General features: G+C 37.8%; 1 protein-coding gene across 4 annotated transcripts; it reads left to right on the forward strand.

Annotated features, from left to right (window-relative positions):
* Positions 1 to 21: 21 nt before the first annotated feature.
* LOC18429378 (transcriptional corepressor LEUNIG) lies at positions 22 to 21,659 on the forward strand. 4 transcript variants are annotated; one of them, XM_006838664.4, is made up of 18 exons: positions 22 to 163; positions 460 to 557; positions 848 to 966; positions 1,292 to 1,567; positions 1,679 to 1,767; positions 2,072 to 2,159; positions 2,246 to 2,321; positions 2,752 to 2,801; positions 16,216 to 16,536; positions 17,422 to 17,604; positions 17,821 to 18,048; positions 18,402 to 18,525; positions 19,319 to 19,428; positions 19,583 to 19,729; positions 19,988 to 20,143; positions 20,283 to 20,399; positions 20,544 to 20,750; positions 21,302 to 21,659. In XM_006838664.4, exons 1-18 carry the CDS (start codon positions 132 to 134, stop codon positions 21,443 to 21,445), a joined length of 2,565 nt encoding a protein of 854 aa, XP_006838727.1. In that variant the 5' UTR covers positions 22 to 131; the 3' UTR covers positions 21,446 to 21,659. The 4 variants fall into 4 exon arrangements, with proteins under 4 accessions (XP_006838727.1, XP_088717532.1, XP_011621570.1 ...); XM_088861406.1 differs by having other exon boundaries at positions 17,428 to 17,604; XM_011623268.3 differs by lacking the exon at positions 17,821 to 18,048.
* Positions 21,660 to 23,568: the final 1,909 nt, after the last annotated feature.

The following is a 23,568-nucleotide window of genomic DNA, read 5'->3' on the forward strand; positions in this document are numbered from 1 at the left end:
GCGTCGATTTTATTGAAGGCGCAGAGAGTAGCAGCGTAGGAGTGTTATTTGGGCTACATGAACAGTTGTTTGGCACAGTGTTTCTTCTCCCCTCTCCTCACAACAATTTTGGATTGATTTTCTGGAGAGCCATGTCTCAGCCCAACTGGGAGGCTGATAAAATGTATATCTCTTTCTCTAGTCTTGGTGCTTGTAAACTCCCTGTGTCCCTCTCCTGTTTATGCTTTCTCTCTCTACGCAGATTGAATGAACTCCCCATTCTTCTCTCCTCTCTCTCTAGGCTCATGGAATGTAAACCCATTGTTCCAGTCCTCTGTTATCTCTCTCTCTCTCTAGGAGGAGTTACTGCAAAACTCCCTGTTCTCCCTGGAATGGAAACTCCCTGTTCGTCTCTCATGTTTATGTCGCCTCTCTCTCTCTCTCTTTGTTTTTTGTTTGAGAGTTCTACATTGGGTGCAGGCTTGACGTTTACATTTACGACTACCTAGTGAAGAAGAATCTGCAGGCGTCCGCCAAGGCCTTTCAGGCTGAAGGAAAGGTCTCTTCAGACCCTGTTGGTAATATTTCTATCTCTTTTTCTCTCTCTCTCTCTCTCTCTCTTTTCCCTCACTGTATTCAGACGCTTCTGATTTCTATCTCTCTCTCTATCTTCTGACCCTTTTGATATTAGTCCTCTCTCTCTCTCTCCACTGCTTTTACAACCCCATGAACTAATCTTCTCTCTTTCTCTATGTAAAATGATTCTATTGGATTCCTCCTCCCACTCTTATTGCCATTGTGTTGTTTGGTTGTTTTCTCTGGTGTAATTCGTTTATGGATGAAAGTGTTGAGCTTTTGGATTTTGCAGCCATTGATGCACCTGGTGGTTTCCTCTTCGAATGGTGGTCTGTGTTCTGGGACATTTTCATTGCCCGAACTAACAACGATAAACACCATTCCTCTGATGCTTCCACCACTTATTCAGAGGTGGGTTTCCTGCGCGTTTCTCTGTACTTTGTTTTCATATTCTACTACACTCTGGTTTCTTTGAATAATAACATCATGGTTCTTTTGTTTCTGCCTCTCTCATTACTTTTTCAGAGGTGGGTTTTCAATGTATTTCATTGTTTATATGATCTCAATGCCCCAACTTGGTTTTGTCTAATAGATGACACTACTTTTCTCCATTTGCTACGGTGTAATTTGTCTAATAGATAACTTCCTATTCTCTTGTTGCTCTCATTACTATCATATGCATTCTCTCACTACATACACTTGCTTTCTCTCTCGTGGTTTTTGGGTTTCAATTTAGGCGCAAATTAGTAGAGGTCGGGAGCAGCAGCCCCAGCTTCAGCAACCTCAGCAGGTGCAGATGCAGCAGCTTCAAATGTTACAGAGACAAGTACAACAGCAACAGAGGAGAGATGGCGTAAACCTTCCGAATGCTAATGCAAATGGTTATACGGGTAGTGAGAATATAGTAAGGCAAAGTCAGGGTATGGCCAATGCCATGGCTACAAAGCTTTACCAGGAGGGCCTTAGGTCTCCTCATCACAGGGATGCTATGGATGATGCACTGCCCATCAAGGTAATTGGCCCCAAACTCAACATTTTTTTCATCTCCTTTCTGATTCCTTCTGGTTATTGGATGTTAGATTGATTTGTCTGCTAATTTCTATGATAATCCTTTGGGTTATAGAGAGAATTTAGTGATGGTGTGAGCCCTCAGTTGGATTCTAACCAAGCTTTGGCACTGAAACCAGCTGGAGCAGCTTCCCAAACTTCAGGGTACTTATTTCCGTATTTTTTTAGTCTATTGATGTATAGGGATTCTTATTTTGGTCATGAATGTAGAATCATTATATTTTTGTTTCGTTTTGAGGCTTTTGTTCTAGAGCTTGAGGTTCTTATTTTGACACAGGATTATGTTATTATATCATGTGATAAACTGATAATTCACCACTTACTTGCATCTATACTCCCCTTCCTTGCATCTACACTCTGAATGATGGAAATTTGCTTGCAAGTCTGAGTATTTATGGCACAGTTTTTCTCGGGCCAACAACTGAATCGATTTGCCCCCCTTTTCCAGTCAAGTCTTACATGGAAGTACTTGTAACATGTCCGGAACTCTTCAGCAAGTTCAAGCTCGTAACCAGCAGCTTTCAGGGTCCCAACAGGTCTTTATATCACATCTTTCATTGTTGCGTTATTTATTTCTTCTGGTGCAACCTTGTAAGCTGAGTGTTCGGTGTTACTGAAACAGGATATGAAAAGTGACATGGGTATTGTATTGCATTCAAGAGTTGGAAGTTCTGAAGGTTTAGCATTTGGTGCTCCAGGTACAGGTCATTTGAAGATGTGTGTTTATTGTTACTCTTTATCTCTCTGGTCATTGGGTATGCTTGTCCATAATTGCAATCTGTATGTTTAGTGTTATTCTGGATATGTCACAATCTTCATAATGGAGAGAGGAGCCTTTATCCAATATTTTACTGGGAATTTCCCTTGTAAGTCCATTAATAAGGTTTTCAACACTTTGGAGCCTCAAGAACTCATGCTTAGTTTAGTCTGGAACCAAAGCTGGTCATTTCAATTTCCATCTTCCAAGTCAGTTGAGATCCTAGTTCAAAGTCTTGACTAATGCTATGTTATCCGGGTCCTTAAGAGTATCTAGAAGGAAGTGTACTTCTTAATAATATAAACAAAACGCTCTATTAAAGGAAAAACACATTTTAGCTGCAATGATATACCAAACATCTTTCTTCACAGGCTCTAATCAAGGTGGTAGCAACTTGCCTTTGAAGGGTTGGCCTCTCACAGTAAGTTCTTCACCACAACTTTTTTTATTGGTAATTGTAATCTCATAAACACACACACACACACGTTAAAAAGTACAATAGGTAGGAAGTTCTTGCTATAGCTACCAGTTGAAGTTATATTTTTTCTCTTCATATTCTTGAGATATGCATAAGTTTTTTAATTATGATTAGGTAATTATTCTTTTTTTTTTTTCGTTTTTTTTTTAAGGATGAATGATTAATTCAGTTGTCTTCATTCGCTTGGCATAATTGCACAACGGGTTGTATTGGTCACATGGAATGATATTATACTACGCAAGTATTCTTCTCATAGGCCTGCTGGATTCGCAAGTGATTGGAGTTAAATTTATTATGCAACAATGTGTTCATCATTGTGGGGGCGTGCTCTATCACCTCTTGTTGTGGATTCACACTCATTATGTGTCTAGGGATGTGCTTATGAAGTAGACATTCAAAGACTAAATCCTAGCAACTAAGTCAATTTCTTATGAATGTCTAAATCCTGGCAACTGAAGTCAATTTCTTATATGATACTAATATGGAGGAAAAACCTTCTCTCTCTCAAAAAAACTCAATTTATACACTGTCATTATATAATGTATGAAAAACAGTCATAAAAAGTATGCTTAAGGAATTGTCGGAAGATTGTGCTTGTCTAAATGTTATCCTTTACTATTGCTTTATTTGGCAGAATGGAGTGCATCACTTTCTATATCTTGGATTTCCATTCGCACTAGATCATGTGTAACCAAAAAAAAAAAAAATGTAGTTTCTGCCACCTTCATTTTGTGATGCGTCCCTTTGGAAATATCCAATTAACGAAAAAAAAATGAAGCAGATTTTCTATTAAAAACAAGAAAGAGAAGCATGTTAGGACAAGTTTTAGGTTGTGGCAACTGCTGGTCAGTAAATTATCATCACCATTTTAGGTTCTAATCGTATGGAATCCCCTACAAATTCTTGATGGGTCAAACGCTAGATGTGGTACACACTCGAAAATCTATCCCCATTACTGAAGTGACATCAGTTCTTTGCTTTGTAAGATTTCATATATCATTCTTTCTGTAAAGGAAAAGATTTTTCTTATAATCTATCTGTCATTACTCATTGGTGTGTTGTCATGACATCCAATAACATGGTATTTGAGCTTGACTGTGCTTATTGATGAGCCTTTAAAAGTTTTTGTTGCCTTAGTTGAGTCTGTATCTATGGGTTCGTTTACGTATTAGATATTTTCTTTTGATATGTGCATTTTGGAGGAGCTTTGTTATTATTGTTTTTTCACTTTTACTTGCTATACATTTTAAGATACTCTTGGATTAGGTTATCATTATTTTGACATAACCTGTGCAATGTGTGAAACAATTGCACAATAAATGAGTAATGATTTTCAGACTCCCTTCAGATACCTAAAAATTCTACCAACAACATCCTAGTGAGGAATCCTCAGAGCATGCATAAATTGACACAACACTTATTGCAAAAGCAATATTAGGCCTGATGATGGTCAAATAAATTATGCCTACCATTTTTTTGTGCCTTCCTGGATCCTCGAACAAGCCCGCCCCTAATTAGCCAGTAATTTTGTATTTGAAACCAGAGAAGTATCCACTGATCTAGACCCAAGTTTTCGTCAACAAATCGGTCACATTTTATTTGAGGCAAACTAGTGCCATGCGTTGATCTGGCCACTTCAATTCCTAGAAAATACCTTAGCTGCCCTAAATCCTTAGTTTGAACATATTGTTTTAGATGTCTCTTCAAATGACTGATTCCTTCTTGATTATTGCGAGTAACAACAATGTCATCAACATATACAACTAAAACAGCTATACTAGAGTCCTGTTTCCAAATAAACATTGAATGATATGCATGACTGCGTCGAAATCCATATGCTATAAGAACTTCACTGAACATTTCAAACCATGCTCATGGGGACTGTTTCAGGCCATAAATGACTTTCTTCAACTTTCACACTTTTTTTTGAGGAAAGATTAACTTGTATTAAAAGAGAAATAAATTACAAGAACATAGTTCCGTAGTCACCCACAGGCGGGGACACGGTAAAAAATGAGAGGACAAATATCAACAAAGATAATACAACAATATACGGATACAACAAACTAAGAAGTAAAGAAAAGCCAAAAAAGAGGGCTTATAGATTCGCCCTTTTACATTGATTGGCAATAAGCTTTCAAAAAATAAGTTCCTGTGCACGGAAGGACTACTGTCTAGGCAAACTGTCAGACAACCCCCAGTCTAGCATCAAAAGGGGGCCCCTGTCTTCTAGCCCCTTCTTTCACCAGTCGATCTGCGTAGGCGTTGGACATCCTCCAAGTATGCGTTCATACCCCTGCAAATTAACTGTATCTCGTCAAAGATAGGAATAAGGTGCCAAGGTGGAGGGGTTGAACCGCTAGCCCAAGAGATCATGTTAGAGGAATCCCCCTCGACTATAAGGTGAGAACCCCATGATGGGTTAAAGGATCTCAACGCTATTAACAGGGCCATACTTTTGGCCTGAGTGGAGTCCTTGGTACCTATGTATTTTTAACATTCAAGTAGGGCAGAACTTGCATGGTCTTGATAGATACGACCTGCTCCCGTTGGGCTCGGATTGCCTAAGGAAAACCCATCAAAGTTCAACTTGATAGTTCCTTGAGGAGGAGGATGCCAGTTGTTGGACCTTGTGACTAATTGCGGCTGAAGATAAAGGAGGTTGAACCATTGGGGGAGGAAGAAACTCCCTGGAATCCCCGCAAAGGTCTTGTGGTTGGATGCCCAAAATGTGACCGAGGATAATGCTCGATGGAGATCACGTTAGAGGCATCCCCCTCGACTATGAGGTGAGAACCCCATGACAGGTTAAAGGATCTCAGTGCTATTAACAGGGCCATACTTTCGGCCTGAGTGGAGTCCTTGGTACCTATGTATTCTGAACATTCAAGTAGGGCACAACTTGCATGGTCTCGATAGATACCACCTGCTCCCGCTAAGCTCAGATTGCCTAAGGAAAACCCATCAAAGTTCAACTTGATAGTTCTTTGAGGAGGATGCTGCCAGTTGTTGGGCCTTGTGACTGATTGCAGTCGAAGATAAAGGAGGTTGAGCCATTGGGGGAGGAAGAAACTCCCTGGAATCCCCGCAAAGGTCTTGTGGTTGGATTCCCAAAATGTGACCGAGGATAATGCTCGATCGAAAATGGCCAGGTGAGGGAGTTTACTTCCACGAAAGATTCTAGAGTTTCTTTCGATCCAAATGGACCAGATGATTGCTGCCACCACTGCCCTCCACAAGATTCTCCCAGCTTTGGGCCATCCAGAATCCAGGTCCAAAGAAATAAGATCCTTGACCGAGGGTGGGATAGCCCAGCTGATCCCAAATAAATTTAGTACTTTTCCCCAAAGTTCCAAGGAAAATTCGTATGTACACCTCTTCTTATAAATCACCATGGAGGAAAGCATTCTTGACATCAAGTTGCCACAACAGCCGTCCCTTGTTGGCGGCCACAAATATAACCACTTGAAAATCGATTAAGTTTAGCAACAAGAGGAAATGTTTGAGAGTTGTCAATGCCAAATGTTTGTGTGTATCCCTTAGCTACCAATTTGGCCTTTAATCTTTCTATAATTCCATCACGTTGATATTTGACTGTATAAACCCATCGATACCCAACAGTCCTTTTTCAGCTGGTAACTTGGTGAATTCCCATGGATTATTTGAATGAAGAGCATCCATCTCCTTTTCCATTGCCTTCTACCTAGTATGAGAAAGTGCTTCCCGATAGGTCTAAGGAATAGAAATAGATGAAAGGGCTAACAAAAACTTTGATATGATGTAGAAGGTCACAAAATGTGCAATTGGATTGTGGGGTAACAAAACTTCGTGAGTTCCCAAGGCGGGCTCGTTGATGCATGCCTACCTAGGGAGCCCGCCTAGTACGTGACTAGGTGGTCGGGCGGACGAATTTTCAAACAATGGTTGAGTACAAGACCTGATACCTTTACGGATGGCAATAGCTACATCATCATCACAAGAAGGTAGTGGATTAGTAGACAAAGATGATGATTGAGAGGCTGGTTGAGTTGGTTGGGGATGTCCACCTTGCATTTTTCTTCTAGTGTAACCTTTATGGGCTGCTAATGAGAAACATCTCGACGTGTAGATATACTAGGTTCATTGGAGTTAAGCAACAAGGGTGAAGAAGAAATATCAACAAGAATAGGAAGATGAATCATAGAATGTAAGGACTTTAAGACTTCTTCAGAAGTAGGATAAAAAATATTTATATCAAGCACATGACTCTTCTGAAAAATAAGGAGTATTTTAAAAAGATGTAACATTAACACAAACATATTCTATTTTTAAACTAGGATGATAACAATGATAACCTTTCTAACAGCGGAGAAAGACACCTTACCAATACCTTGTTGGGTTTTGTGGCCTTTACAGGCCGTGAGAGAATGTAAATAAGCGTTATAATGGATTATCTACTTCAGTGGAAGTGTGTGCATTGGTTGACTTACCTAGGCTTGGGAGGGCTATGGGCCTGGTCATGTTTTACTTACTCTTGGGGAGGGTTTTCAGAGGGTGATTCCATGTTGAGGTTGGAGAGATGCCCATGGATGGTTTGTAGGCCAGAAGAACTTCGTGGTCTACTGTGTGCGGATGTAGGTCTGTGAGAGCGAGGGCTAAATCTTCAACAAACTTCTGTACGATATGTACACATGATAGTTGCATTACTAGGAAGCAACCTTTTAAAAAGGTTGCATATATATGTGCATAGAGAGTCTCCCTTACACTATAGTGATATGTGCATGTGACTTGTTCTTAAAGGGGGAGCCTGTATTCTACTTTCTGCGACCATGGTTCCCCTATTTTTTGACCAATTTTGATGAGCGGATTTTGAGCCCCAGAATAAGAATATGGGTCATGGGTCTCTTTGGGTCAGTTTGAGAAGATAGTCGAGTACCATGGTTACTGGGTTGGGTGGAGTGCCTTGACAATCACTTATCTTGACCCATTGGTACCAATCTACTTCTAGATATCTTTTTTTAAGGTCAGAGATGTTTATAAATTGTTTCGAAATTTTTAAAATCATTTTCAGTAGTAAAATCACTTAAAAGGGCATTTGGAAATTTCCATTTAATGGAGAGCTAATAGGTACACATGTGGGGCCCTGGGATCCAGCCCCACATCTGTTCCATGCCGTTTGGGTATATATTTGATATAGCCTAAACTTTATCATTATACATCCTTGAGAAAGACAATTTCTTATTGGAAAAAGTTTGTATAAGGTTGCAACCCTAAAATGTAGAATTAAGGTGCACCTCAAAATCTATTGGAAAAGGTTGTTTTGGTATTGGAAGCACTCTAATTGATCATCTTGACATCATGATGTATGAATATGTGAAAAAATAACGATTTTGAGTCCCAAAAATAGTTCGTCTTGCAACACATTATCTAGACTGTCTATTTTCAAGATTTCCATGTCTACTTGATTTGAACCATGCTGCATTTTAAAAATTCATAATTAGAGATGACAATGGATTATAAGACCATCCCAAGAATTTTTGACACCAAGATTACATCTTATAATAAAATTTTGAGGTGCACTTTATTTGGATTGTTTAAGGTCGCAACCTTATACAAACCACACCCCTTTCTTATTTAGGTCAAGCATAATAAGCCTAAATTCAGACTAAGTGTCAAGCATAATAAGCCTAGATTCAGACTAAGTGTCAAGCATAATAAGCCTAGACTCAGACTAAGTGTTGAACTTGCATAAATCAAATTCAATAGGCATTTTTACAAAGAGCCGGTATTAAATTAAGGCTATATAAAAAATATTCACTCCTTAGAATGTCTATTTTATGCCTCTGGTGCATTCCCATACCAAATATACACACATTAAAATGTTTATTTTTATGTGCTCCAGGGCATGGAATATACAAATCTTTTCTTTCATCTCAAGATTTGTTATTGACAAAAATACCCATTTGTTCTTTCTCCCAAAATCATGAGGACTGGAATATGTGAACATGTTTCAGATGAATTAATCTTATACTTACCGGAGGAGCAAAATAGAAATATAAGCCATATCCCTTAAGTCACTCTTGACAAAAGCATTATCCTTCTAGCGTGTTGTATGATATGGCACACGTTCAAGAGGGGACAAACCTTCGAAATTCCACTTAAAAACGAGATAGTTGTGCAGAACCAAGTGTTGCTTCAACTACTGGACATGCGGATCACTACATGCATTTCACCGAAACTGTTGGAAATGGTCGTAACTGTCAAACAATATTGTTTAATGGCTTTTAAACGAGACTATAAGCAAGCATTCAAAACTATAACACAGAAGAGGACTGAAAAAGATACACTGCACAAAAGAATATAGACAGTAGTGTGAGAGCATAGAAGACCCTTCGTATGCAAAGGACACATCTTGTATCAAATCCACTCTTGGTAGATCAAACAAAGGTTTTTGGCTTCTTCATTGTATGAGATAGTAATTGTAATTAACAGGGTGTCCACGGGTACCTTAGAATTAACCCAGAAATAAAAAAAACCTTTGTAAATGGATATACCCTACCAGAATGTTGTTTGAAGTTCTCTTGAATTGTTTTATGCACTTGTTCCTGCATTCACCTTAAGATCACCCGAAACACATACCCACATGGGTGGGGTATGGAGCCCATGGGGCCCACATCTCACACCGAGGTGGTACACCCTCCTCAGCTCTTCTTTTATTTTTATTTCAAAAATAAGGAAATCCTTGAAAAAAGAATATTATGTTCTTATTTTATGGGAGTTAATAATATTTTATTTTCGACTAGAAGTGAATATGTATCAAAGACTCAGGGGATAAGGTTCTTAGGTTCCTCCCTAATCATGATGGCTGATTCATGGGATGGATGACTTAAATTTAAGCATCCCTTACCCTATAAATTTCCTCAAATCCTATTGGTCACGATGAGTCATTATTCGGATAGGCATACCTAGGGCCCTTAAGGCTTATATAAGGATTCAAATACCAAAAAATGCCTATATAAGGTGGGGAGCCCCCTCATTCTCAACACCACATTCTAGCCCCTCTCTCTCTCTCTCTCTCTCTTTCTCTTCCTTCTCTCTCCTCCATGCCCTACTCTAACTCTCTCCGCTCTAGTCACCGAAGGTTGGCAATCACCACCCTAGGCTGCGAGGGGTGGCATGCGACCCAAAGATAACAGGGAGGGGTGCCTTGAGCCCATAGTAAGACCATGGGTGGTGCTTTGCAAGGCATGCCCTAGAGAAGTCTAAAAAAGGGTCCAGAAACTCTAATCTTGTTTATGCTCTCAAAACCCTAGATCTGTGAGGCATTGCTTTAGGGAGCTTCCCAACTCAGAAAATTCAACGGAAAATTCAACTGGGCCAATAGGATCAGAGTGTGCCATCAGTCAGGAAATTTGTTGTGGGGTGCACTAAGTTCTAGGGGGTGACTCTAGGTACATTCAAGTAAGTCTTCCTGGATATTTTGTTTTATTTTTCAGTCATTTTTTACTTGTTTATTTGAATTTTCAGGAACATTATTTGTAGTAAAATTTATAGTCAATGCTTGTTTTTCATTCCTAGATTGTGTTTAATCTATTTGATAGTAAAAGTAGAGATCATAGGTTGTATTTAGGGTTTTATTTCTTATTTACAATAATGTTTTGTGGCAATTGTTAGTGGAATTCAGACATTGATAAAAGAAAGGAGAATTTTTTTTATTTTACCCCCTTAAATTCCACATAGCCACTTCTTTACATACCTAACCAGGGACAAAACAAACACACCCAAACACTCTAGGGGGAACAACAAACAACAGAGCTTCAAGAAAGGGAACCAAGTGTGGTATTTTTCCATTATGACTGAAGAGCACATACAATTAATTAAATAGCACGCAGTCAATGAGGCATCTCCCCAATAAACCTTTGGATTATGCCTATTAATGAGCAGAGAGTGACTACTTCAGGTAATTGTTGATTTTTTTCTTTTAGTGACCCCATTCTATCGAGGAGTATGCGCACAAGAAGTTTGGTGGAAAATTCCATTTTGAGCAAATAATTTTGAAATTCTCTAGAAAGATCCTCTTTACCATTATCATAACGTAAAATACACACATTGTTATTGAATTGAGTATGGATCTCCTTGTGAAATAATTTAAAAATAGAGAAAATCTCATCTCTCTTTTATTAAATATAAACAATAGCATACGTAAGTAATCATCCACGAAAGTTACAAAATACCTATTACCAGACAAACTTTGTACTCTAGCTGGGCCCCATGTTTCAGAGTGAACCATTGTAAATGGAATAAGTCTCCATTTATCAACTCTAGAACGAGATGACACGCTATGATGCTTTCCTAACTGACAAGCTTCACATTCTACAGTAACCACAGACTATGAAGTAGGGACTAACAACTTCAAGTTATTGAGAGGGATGACGTGGCCCACAATTCCATAAGGAGAAATAGCAGAGTGAGGAGCAGCACCAATGAGGTTATGATCCAAATAGTACAGGCCACCTAACTCGTAACTGCCACCAATCGTCCTCTTTGTCCTTAGATCAGGAAAGACACAAGAAGAAGATAAAAGGTTACAGATCAATGAAGAGATTTGGTTAATTTGCTCATAAATAATTAACTGAAAGGGAACTTTGGAACATATAGTACAGATGACAGAGAAAGGCAAATAGACATAATTGTACACTGCCGTGACACATTGGACAACGATTCAGCAGAATAGAGGAATTAGAAATACACTTATATAGAGCTACAAAGGAAAGTACTCATCAGTCATGTGATCAGAGGCTTTTGAGTCAATAACCCAAGGAGCAGGTTTATGAGAGGTAAGGAGCACAACACATAAGTACCTGAATTGGCAAGGGTTTCAGTAAAACAAGAAGGGGGAAGCATATACTAATGTAGTTGTTTAACAAGTTTGTTATATTCTTTGAAACGCACAACATAGTCACCAACATAATCTGACTGTTTCGGACGGTCGCTGTGTCCATTTAAATAACAATAACTCTCAGATTTTTGTTATATTCTTCTTTGAAAAGCACAACATAGTTACCAACAGAATCTGACTGTTGCTGATGGTCGCTGAGTCCATTTAAATAACAATCACTCTCAGATGTGTAACTTGGTTTGCCCAAGCAGGCTTACCAACCTTGTCCCAACATTTATCAACCATATGATTTGTACTCCTACAATGCAAACAATTATGAGTTCCTCAACCCTGCCATCATCACCTCTACCTCGGTCTTTTCTTGAGTCATGACCATGTTCCCGACCTCTGCCTCCATGACCTCGCCTAGAACTGTATTCAATGCTGAACCATCATGAAAACTTGAGTCAGAAGGAGAGGGAGAAGCAGATATATTAACACATTGAATGCTTGAGTAAACATTAGTGTGAGAGAGGAGTTTACTGCTTGCCAAGATCTTTCCACATGCATAATGGTACTCAAAATTAAGGCCAGATAAAAATTTGGCAACCCTAAATTCTTCATGCCGCCTCTTCTATAATTCCACATCACTAGATATAGGTTGATATAGATTTAACTCTTCCCACCGTGCCCTTGAGAGTACTATGATACTCGCTCACTCACTCTCTTATTCCCCTCTTGCAATTGAAACATTTTGAGATATTTTTATTTGAGGAATATGTTTCTTTCAAAGCATCCCAGATTTCTTTAGGTGTATCAATGAACATCACATAGGCACTTATTTGAGGTTCCATACTACACAACTAAGTCATGATTATGTAATTCTCTCTCATCCACTCTTCATATTTAATTTGAGGAATATTTTTCTTTCAAAGCATCCCAGATTTCTTTAGGTGTATCAATGAACATCACATAGGCACTTATTTGGGGTTCTATACTACACCAAGTCATGATTATGTAATTCTCCCTCATTCACTCTTCATGTCTACTATCATATTTAGTAGGTTTATCCTTAGTCCAGTACTTCAATTTCCCCCTTCGGATACTTTGACAGATCAAGAGTGCCATGAGGTCTCACAAACATCCATGCACCTCTCAGCCTTATATTTTATTAAAAATAGAAACTGATATAAATAAAACTGCCCATACAAATAGATCTTGGACACTTAGGTCCAAACCTTAGATAACAAAAGATTTTAACATAATTGAAGTATTTAGGTATATTTGTTTGTCTCTTGTTTGTGCTTTGCTATAACTGTTTCTTGCCTAGTTCTGTGCATTTGATTGCTTTAATATTTTCTGGTTTGATGATTTGGCATGTATTTTCTCTCCATTGCCCATATGTGATGTCGAAGGAATAGCATTGAGCTTTGAAGGATTCTGTATTCTCCTTGTGTCTCTACTTGGACCCCAAAGAGTGTTGATGTTCATTATGAACTTTCTTATGGAAAGAATTCCATGCAAGTAGAAATAAGCCGGAAGAGCTGTGCAAATGATGTTTGTGGCATCTCAATCGTGTTATGTTTGGAATTTTTAGGTTCCCGTACTTGCATGGGAATATTTTAATTCTTTTTGACAAGTCATAGTATCTCAATGATTAGGAAGGCCTTCATTATATCCTGCTACATGTTTTTAGACACATCTACGTTACAAGAAGTATTGTGAAGTGATGATTAACCCCCACTGGCTACCAACAGCTTTGTCCCCCATCAAAAGTAATTTCTATAACTAGTGGTGACATCTTTTTCAGGTCCATTTCACTAATTTCTAACTCCATTCGATGTCTAATGTTACCCACTGCACATTTTAAAGTTTGAATGCCACATTGTTTGGGTGTCCATGCTAAATTTAGCTTGTCACAGTGCCATGTAGCTTGGATGGAAAAGTACATGCAATTCACCGAAGCTCAGAAGCACATGGTTATGTATATATTCTTATTTTTGGGCTACTTTTATTGTGTTCTGGTTTATGTTCTCATAACTTTTGATTTGCTTCCATTGATGAGCACTGGCTTGAGATAATTTACTGCTTATTAGTTCAGTAAAGGCCTATAACTGAATGCTCGTATATTAATTCATAAAACATGCATACATGATGCAGATCAAGATTTGGTTGCTACAAAATTTTAATTTTATTTTTAGAGATGCGGGTAGGCTTTTTACTTTTTTTTATTAGGGGTAATTTTTAGCAATAGGATTAGTATGAGATTTTTGGTTTAATTGATAAAGTCCCTTTTTTTATATGAGTTGGGATAAGTTCGTTTTTTATGAGTTGGCTTAGAAAGGTTGAGTCCTATTTTAGTAGTCGGTATTTTCTTAAGAAAGTAGAGTCCTTCCCTTTTTTTTTCGGAATCTTGTTTTAAAAACAAAAAGAGATTAGTACAATAGTTAAGGTAGGATGCTTTTCTTTAAGGAGATGAGGTAACTTTTGGTGATGTGCTCATCTTGAAAAGGGAAGAAAAGGTAGAGTTTAAAAGGAAGAGATACGATATTTTAAAAGGGGCATTTTTTTTAGACGTGAATGAAACTTAGACGTTCTTTTACAGTAAGTGTAAAAGGCAAGAGAGAGAGAGAGAGAGAGAGAGAGAGAGAGAGAGAGAGAGAGAGAGAGAGAGAGAGAGAGAGAGAGAGAGAGAGAGAGAGACCTTGTGGGTTTATTCTTTTCTTCTCTTGTGCTTGTGGGTACGTAGCAGAGGACTCGGATCCACACGTTTGCTATCCTTCTCGGTTTTTATTTTTCTCTAAAACCTGGTGGATTTTGCCGGTTATTGGTTGTCGATAAATTTCCAATAGCGTTAAGTGGTATCAGAGCATCAGTCGATTCTTGTGGATCTTAGTGTTCGTCAATAAGCATTATGGCTCGTGGACATGGCCTATGGCTGGGTGTCGGGAATGAGCCAATCCAACGAGAGAGGGACCTTTGATATATAGAGATAAACAAATTGAGAAGGCAAGTAGAGGAGTTGACCTAGAGCTTGGCGCAAAATCTAGCCCCAACACACTGATGACGATAGTGAGTCGAAAGCTACTTTCGAGAACCCGATCTATGCACATGCTTTGCATTGAGAGCCTAATGTTTGGGAATGTACATCGTGTGATTTCAACATTAAAGTTGATCTACTAAGTTTGACGAAGAACCAGTTGAAGGTGAAGAACAAATCAGTTTGGATCGTCAATTGGAATCATCATTCCTTGATGTCACGTGTGACCCTATTTTTGATGAAAGTCCTATATTTGATGAAGAGCAAGATGAAAAGAAGGAAATTAGCCTTAAGGCAGTAAGAATATCTAACTTTCTCATCAATGGAGAGATGGAGAAGCAAGATATTGACCTAAATCCAGAGGAGATCGAGCCTATGGAGACTCTTGATGGAAAAAAAGAGGAAGGCCTCAAAGGAGAATCAATAGGTGAAATTATTTCAACCATTGAATTCATTGCTCATCTTAAAGATGCATACGTGTGCCCTAAAGTTAAAGTTTGAACAATTTCTGCAAGTTAATGTGGCTGACTAGACTCTATCGACATACAACAACCTTTTTCTCGAGGGCTTATCCTGTTCAATACGAAGTCGTTTATGTTTTGATTAGAGCAATAAACCATAGGTCTTAGGATCGTGTTTGCAATATTCGGGTTGAAGAAGGATGCATGACTAATACGCATTTCATCTAAGTGCATTTTACTCGAGGATGAGTTTTCTTCAACCAGATCTTAGCACATTTTAAAACTCAACAATGAGTTTTATTCAACCAGGGGAGAATGAAGCAGATCAAGATTTGGTTGCTACAAAAATTTAATTTCATTTTTACTAATTTTATTTTTAGAGATGTGGATAGATTTTTTATTTTTTTATTGGGGTTAATTTTTAGAAATAGGATTAGTATGGGTTTTTTTGTTTAATTGATAGAGTTCCTTTTTTTTATATGAGTTAGGAAGGTTGAGTCCTATTTTAGTGGTTAGTATTTTCTTAGGAAAGTAGAGTTGAGGTAACTTTTGGTGACGTGCTCATCTTGAAAAGGGAAGAAAGGTAGAGTTTAAAAGAAAGAGATGTAATATTGTAAAAGAGGGATTTTTTTTAGATGAAAATGAAACTTAGACGTTCTTTTACAGTAGGTGTAAAAGGTTAGAGAGAGAGAGAGAGTGAGAGAGAGAGAGAGAGAGAAACCTTACTAGTGGGTTTATTCTTTTCTTCTTCTCTTGTGATTGTGGGCACGTAGCGGAGGACTCGGATCTGCACATTTTCTATTTTCTTACGGTTTCTTTATCGGTTTTTACGTTTGCTATTTTCTTGCGATTTCTTTCTCGGTTTTTATTTCTCTCTAAAATACGGTGGATTTTATCGGTTATTAGTTGCCGGTAAATTTCCAACTGTGTCAATACATGACATGCTTTTGTCTTGTGAAGAAAGAAAACAGTAATGTCGTTATTATGTTTTTCCAACAGGGCCTCGATCAGCTTAGGCCGAGCCTTTTGCAAGCACAAAAGTCATTTGTACAGTCACAACAACAATACCAAACACTTCAAATGCTTACCCCTCAACATCAACAACTTCTCTTGCATGCTCAGGCCCAGTCAAACCTGAACTCTGCTTCTGCTGCAGAAGTTGATAGCCAAAAACTAAGAATGCTTCTCAGTGCTAGAACCTGCTCTTCTGGAAAAGATGGTTTATCCAACTCTGTAGGGGACATGATGCCGAACATTGGATCCCTGATACAAGGTGGATCACCTGTTTTACCTAGAGGAGATGCAGATATGCTCATCAAGGTGTGGGTTGCTATATACTTCGTTTCACTTGAAGCTAATGGTTGTGGTGCTCTCTTTAGTTGTAAACATGCATGCCTTTAATTTTCATATTTGGGTCTATTTGGTATGTAGCCTCTTAGAATTGAATTTACAACTTCCTTTGTTCATAAGAATTTTCTTACATGTAAAGACTAAGTATGTCACTTTCTATAGGTCTGGAGAATTGCAGCTCGTAGGTGTGTAGTTGGAATCATAGGGTTCTTGAGCATCAGGATATGTCTATGGTCCAATTTCTCAAACATGTAAATAGGACAAGTATAGGTTTTGCCTGTAGGAATTTGCAAGTCTTATGTTAATAAGAAATAGTGCACAGTTATAAGTGGAGCTGCCAATGGCTTTTTAGAAAAAATACTGATCTAGGTGCTTATGAATTTGAAGATAAGTTTCTAAAGTTGATGAAATAGTTGTCAGCAATAAAAAACACTCGTCAATGCATGGATGTCAATGATCAAAACAATTTATCTGGGGATGATGAATGGACAATAAAAAAAGCATTGGTTCAAATGGTTCAAACTTCAAAAGAATGAATAGTCAATTATTAAACAGAAGGTCTAGAGAGAATGGGGGGGGGGAGGGGGCATGCATTTTTAAAGATATCAACGTAGAATAATTTGAAAAAGGAATTTTTCTCCAAAATGCATTTTACACATTACATCGTATTGTTTCTTTTATGCAAGTTATTGATAAACAATACCAATTGCAACAAAATGATGTGCTGATGAAGGTTTAATGATTTGGTATCATGTTTATTGTGTCAAATGACGTGGTTCAGCTAGAGTTGATGGTAGTTAGGTTTTGACCTATCTGACATGGTCTCTGTCGCACCATCATGTATTCTTTGTCTAGTTAAAGATGGCTCAGTTTGAGCTCCAGCAACAGCAAAGCAACAATCAGCAACGACCGCTCCAACATCAGGCACCATTGAGTAACCAGTCTCAGAATTCAGTACCTCCTCTACATCAATATGAAAAAATTGTTGGCAGTTTTGAGGATGGCAATTTGTCAAACTCTTTCCGTGGGAATGATCAGGTACTTCTCCGACCAAAAATGAAAAAAAAAAGATCTCTACTTTAGTAGAAAATCAATAGTCGCATGTCAAATGCTTGTTGCGGTATTAATTGGGTCTTAGCTACTTACAAAGAAAAAGGCCCGGGCATCTCTAGGTTTGTAAATATAACTTTTAGTGGAGTAGTAATCAGTGCAAACTTGTCTCTCTGTGTTTGTTTTTCCCGATAATTGGAATAGATGGGTTCAAAGAATCAAAGTGGAAGAAAAAGAAAACAGACTGTATCAACTTGTGGTCCTGCAAATAGCTCTGGAACAGGAAACACTGCAGGGCCTTCCCCAAGTTCAGCACCATCTACACCATCTATCCATACATCAGGGGATGCAATCCCCATGCCTGCATCCAAGAATTTGATTTTGTTTGGTTCTGATGGATGTGGAACTCTTACTTCCTCTTCTAATCATCTAGTGAGTTCCCTGCTAATATATTGTATTAGTCATCTAAATTATACCATAATCCACTTAGTGCCTTGGGGCTCATCACTGTCCACAACGATGGATAGTGATACCGATTTGGTAGGAGCCAGCGAGGGTTCTCATTCCATTCTAGCTCCTTTCTCTCTCTTTCTCACCATGCATCTTTTTATTGGACGGTGATGGCCCCTAATGGATGGTGGTTTTGCATGATCCATTGGATCATAGTATTGTATTTCTGTTGATTCAAAAGTATCATGTGGCAGACCCCCCAAGTTGTATAATTTGTATCTCCGGTTGCATAATTTCATCAGGTCTCAATGTGTGATGGCAGCATTGATTTGCAGGTAGATATCGATAGAATTGAAGGAGATGGATCTCTGGATGATAATGTGGATTCCTTTCTTTCTCATGATGATGCTGATCCTAGAGATCCTGTTGGACGAAATACAGATACCAGCAAGAGTAATGGTATGTACATTTCCATATTTGCAGTCTCATTCATTATGTTGACCATCAAATAAAATTGAGAAATGATATCATGTCACCATGCTATTATAATATAATAAAACCACACTTCTAGAAAGGCATGTTTGTGGTATTTGTAAGACCCAAAATTTTGCACACTCTCTTTATCTCAATGATCAATCTCAGAAAATAAAAATAAAAATTTGACCCTATATATGGTCAAAATGAGTCGCCTCCAACAATGAATCTAGACCATCCATTTGGTGAATTTCAGAATCTGGGCCTTTATGAATTCAAAATAATTTCTTTCTTTTTAACGTTGTTAATCAAATGATAATAAAGTTATCTAAAATATTTGGAAAGAAAAAAGATCCTTCTATGGCCTAGATCTAAGTATCTCACCAAAATGGATGGCCTATGTTAATTGGGCTAAAAAACACTTTCTAGGTTGTGTTTTCAAATTTTTCTTTTTTTGTGATTGTTCATTAGAATGAAAAGAGTTCATATTTTAAAATTTGGGTCACACAAAGAGCCATAATATGGTTTTGAAGATTGTTTCATTATCTTACTATACAACCATTGCTTGAAATCACTCCCCAATAAAATTTGATGTATTTTTTTATAATTAAAACATGTTGCATTTTTATTGTATCCTGCTTAACGAAAAAAGGGCTTCCCTTGTGTCCTGCTTAAAAAAAAAAGAAAAAAAAGCTTTTCATTTTTTCATGTATATGTTTCTCTTGGAAAGTTAGATGTTTGGACTTATTTTAACTGATCTCTAAGCACTTTTTGATAGGAATTAGCTTCAACATGATTGCTTCTATCCCGGCAAGTACCTCCAAAGTTGTCTGTTGCCATTTCTCACCAGATGGAAAACTACTTGCAAGTGCCGGGCATGAGAAGAAGGTAAGTTTAATGGGGTTTCCAAGGGTTTTATATTCTGGTGGTTTAGTTTTAAGAAAACGTTGGTGGATATGGGTGCAAGGGTTTCCATTATGAAAATAAAGTGATTGACCTTTATGGCAGTAGGTTTGGTGCTTGAATTTGATGACTATTGCAGGCTGTGTTGTGGAACACGGACACTTTCAAACCCAAGAGTTCTTTGGAAGAGCATTCCTTGTTGATTACTGATGTGCGCTTTAGCTCCACTAACCGGTTGGCTACCTCATCCTTCGACAGAACAGTCAGGGTCTGGGATGTAGACAATGTAAGCGAAGTTTCTCCCTTCTTGTCTCATTTACTTTTGTTGGATTATCTAAGCACAAGGCTAGTTTTTTAACCAAAGTTTCTATAGTGGATAAATATAGAATAATCCAATGGACCATGCACAAATGTTAGTTCATCGGGTCATCATTCATTGAAATGATGATTACTGATGCAAAAAGAATGAGACTCAACAGTACAAGGTATAACTTGCATTCATAAATGAAGTATGATGGTGTTGGTTATCTCAAATGCTATGCAGCCAAGCTATTCTCTGCGCACTTTTACCGGACATATTGCTTCAGTGATGTCTCTTGATTTCCATCCAAACAATGAGGATCTCATCTGTTCATGTGATGGTGATGGTGAAATCCGTTATTGGAGCATCACGAAAGGGATATGCACTAGGCAATTTAAGGTATGGCTACTTTGTGTGTGTGTGTGTGTGTGTGTGTGTGTGAGAGAGAGAGAGAGAGAGAGAGAGAGAGAGAGAGAGAGAGAGAGAGAGAGCATGACCATACGAATTCATAAACCTCCATTCTTAATTTCTCCCTTAGGGTGGCGTAAGTCAGATGAGGTTTCAGCCACATGTTGGGAGGTTGCTCGCAGCTGCTGCTGAGAATGTTGTGTCAATACTCGATGTTGAAAGCCAAGTCTGTTGCCACTCTTTACAGGTGAGAATTGTGAGATTCATCTTCTGGGTGTCTTATTTCAAATCATTCATCTTTTACAAGATTTCATTCCCCATATTCATATACTTACAGAAAAAGCTCTTCCTTAAAAAATTTGACTTTGTTGCATTTCTTGTCAAAATGCAGGGGCATTCAAAACCTGTTCATTCTCTTTGTTGGGATCAATCCGGGGATTATGTAGCATCAGCAAGCGAGGACTCTGTTAGGGTTTGGGCTGTTGGTGGTAGAAGCAGAGGTGAATGTGTGCATGAGCTAAGCTGTCACGGCAATAAGTTCCATTCATGTGTATTCCATCCTATATATCCATCACTGCTGGTAGTTGGATGTTATCAGGTAAGTTAGATCTGGGTCATACTGCATGTTTAAACCCCATTTCTATTTCAGTAAAAGTATCCCATAGTCCAACTGGTTATGGTGTATGCTCCTCAATAAGTTCACCATCCTTGCCTACCGACCAATGGCTGGAGATCAACTACTGGAGCATATGCCTGCAGGGATATTCACTTGGGTAATGTTAATATCCAAATGGACAAGGAAGGTTTTTGTAGCTTGGAGTTGTGTGTGCCATTGTTGTTTAGACTGGGGCATACTCCCTTTCTTTTTGGATACTATAATCCAATGAACTACAGAAAAGCCCTTGGTCAAGAGGGTCATGACCATCCATTGAAGTGTCGGCTGGTATTAGAGAGAGGTGGTGGTTCTAACTCTTCATCACCATGTGTCAAACTAATGTGCAGTGATCACCCCTGTGACCTGCGGTTTCCATTACGGCCCATTGATAATGGCACATAGCATACTCAATTTTTTTTTTTCTCCATTCAAGTCAGATCCGTAGTTTGCTTTGCAATATGACTGACTGTATTTTCTTCTCTTTCTTTGTGCAGTCCTTGGAACTGTGGGACATGTCTGAGGGAAAGTGTATGACCGTTCCAGCACATGAAGGTTTGGTTGCGGCATTGGCGGCATCTAATGTGACGGGCACGGTGGCTTCTGCTAGTCATGACAAGCATGTAAAGATTTGGAAGTGATAGGCTTCTGTCATGCATGGCTACCTCGTTTTGTCACAAATATAGAACAATGAGAAGTGATGGGTTTCTCTTTGTCACTTATACATAGCAAATGAGATGAACAATTAAAATTTGTATGGAAAGGCAAATGATATATGCATTTGCATTTTGTATCTATTATATTTGTTACAACCTGTAATTTATCAATACAAAATATCTTTCGCTTGTTGCCTCATCTCTTCAATTGGAAGCACGTACGAGACTTCAATTCTGGGATTTCTAAAGAAAAAAAAAAAGAAAAGATAAATCTGACAATGTTTTAAATTCATTATAACCTGTGATAGTGATAAGGGCTCAGGAGTAAGGAGCGTTACTTATATGACAGTTATAATGGTGCTTGCTGTTTTTTTTGAAATATCGCCTGTTATTTGGCAACAATTATTTTTAACAGATCCGTTTAACATTATAATGGCCATTATGATCAGGAAGATGCTAATTTTGAAAAGCTAAAAGTTTAGATGTAGGCTCATGAGCACTTTAATATGTTGCTTAAAGCTAGCTATTATATAAATACGATGGGAGTTTTGCAGACTAATTATAGATAAGTCCTTCTGGGAGTTTCACCTTTAAAGTTTTAGGATGAAGTGGAGAGCAACCTCAAAGTCGCAATTAAATTTGAAGTGTTACTTATGACCAAACAAATACAGTTGGTATTAGCATGTGATAATGTTATCTGTTATCCTAGTTGCTTGATTAAGATCAAACACAACCACTTGAAGTATCACCTATGACCAAACAAATATAGTTGGCACCAGCATGTGATAATGTTGTCTATTCTCCTATTTGCTCGATCAAGATCAAACACAACCACATTTCTAGATGCGTATGGATTATTTTAAACTATTCTCCTAGTTGCTCAATCAAGATCAAATACAATCATGTTTCTTGACATGTTTGAATTATTTTTTAATGTGAAAAAGTGGTATGTCAGTGGGGATTTGAACTTTTGCCATTTGGTGAGAATGGAGTCAGAGACCTTCCCATAGAGCTCAACAATCCTATTGCCAAGGCCCAAGCCATTCTCTAGATGCATATGGATTATTATGTACATGAAGGCATGTAGAGAGCTTGCCCTCTAGACCAAGAGCTGGTTATAAAACTTGAGGCATTTGTTATTACATTATTAGAATATTTTGCGAATTTCCTTTTATTAACTCATTATAAAATTTGATGCAGCCCTAGATTTAACAACCGGAAGAAGCATGAGGAGAAAAATGATTTATAGGACATCCATAAAAAAGGAATTCCTCCTAATTGTATTGAATCCAGCTTTCCAACATAGGTTAGAAATGAGTATTACACACGTTCTTAGATTTCCGGTTTGCCCTGATATTTTGAAAGGATTTGTACTATAAGATCATTTATTTTTAATACAATTACAATCATCTTTAGCTATCGGATATGAAATTCAATAACTTAAAAGTGTATCACATAGTTTGAGAAATTTTATTTTGGACTTTATGTTTAATCAATACCATACCTCCACCCACCCAATTTCACTTGTCATTACCAATTATGAGTTCCTCATACAAAAATAAACAGTCTGTTATATATGTTTCCTATTTTGAAACATGTGAAATTGTAATTTCTGGCCGTAATTCTGTGAGACATTCTTGATTCCTAAATATTAATATATTTCAAGTTTTATTTAAGTTTCAAATTATCATATTTTGAAAAGTTTTTTTGGATGGTCGGACTCTTAGCTTTCCTCGATATTTTCCCATAAACGTTAAGTTCTTAAATATCTCCAATAAAATTGTTTACCCCAAGCGTTGATAATAGCAAAGGCATAATCCATGTTAGCCTTTTGAGAATGTGTTTCAAATTAGGTATGATACTTTATATTTTTGTGGGGACCATTTTAAAATAAGCAAAAAGATTGAAATAACTGCAAGGCCTCATGGGAAATAAATAAAGCCTCGCCTCAATAACTCACCCAAAGTTAGTTTTTGACGTCGAAAACCTTCAAATCAATCATCGTTATTCATAGTTGTTGAAGAAATTAGGACTTCAAGCTTTAAAACTATTACATAGTACAACACATTATTTAGATTATCCAATTTTAAGTATTTAGAGATCTACAA

This window comes from Amborella trichopoda, chromosome 3 (genome assembly GCF_054954075.1).
Source record: "Amborella trichopoda isolate Santa Cruz 75 chromosome 3, AtrichopodaSantaCruz75HAP2 v2.0, whole genome shotgun sequence".
Lineage (NCBI taxonomy): Eukaryota > Viridiplantae > Streptophyta > Magnoliopsida > Amborellales > Amborellaceae > Amborella > Amborella trichopoda.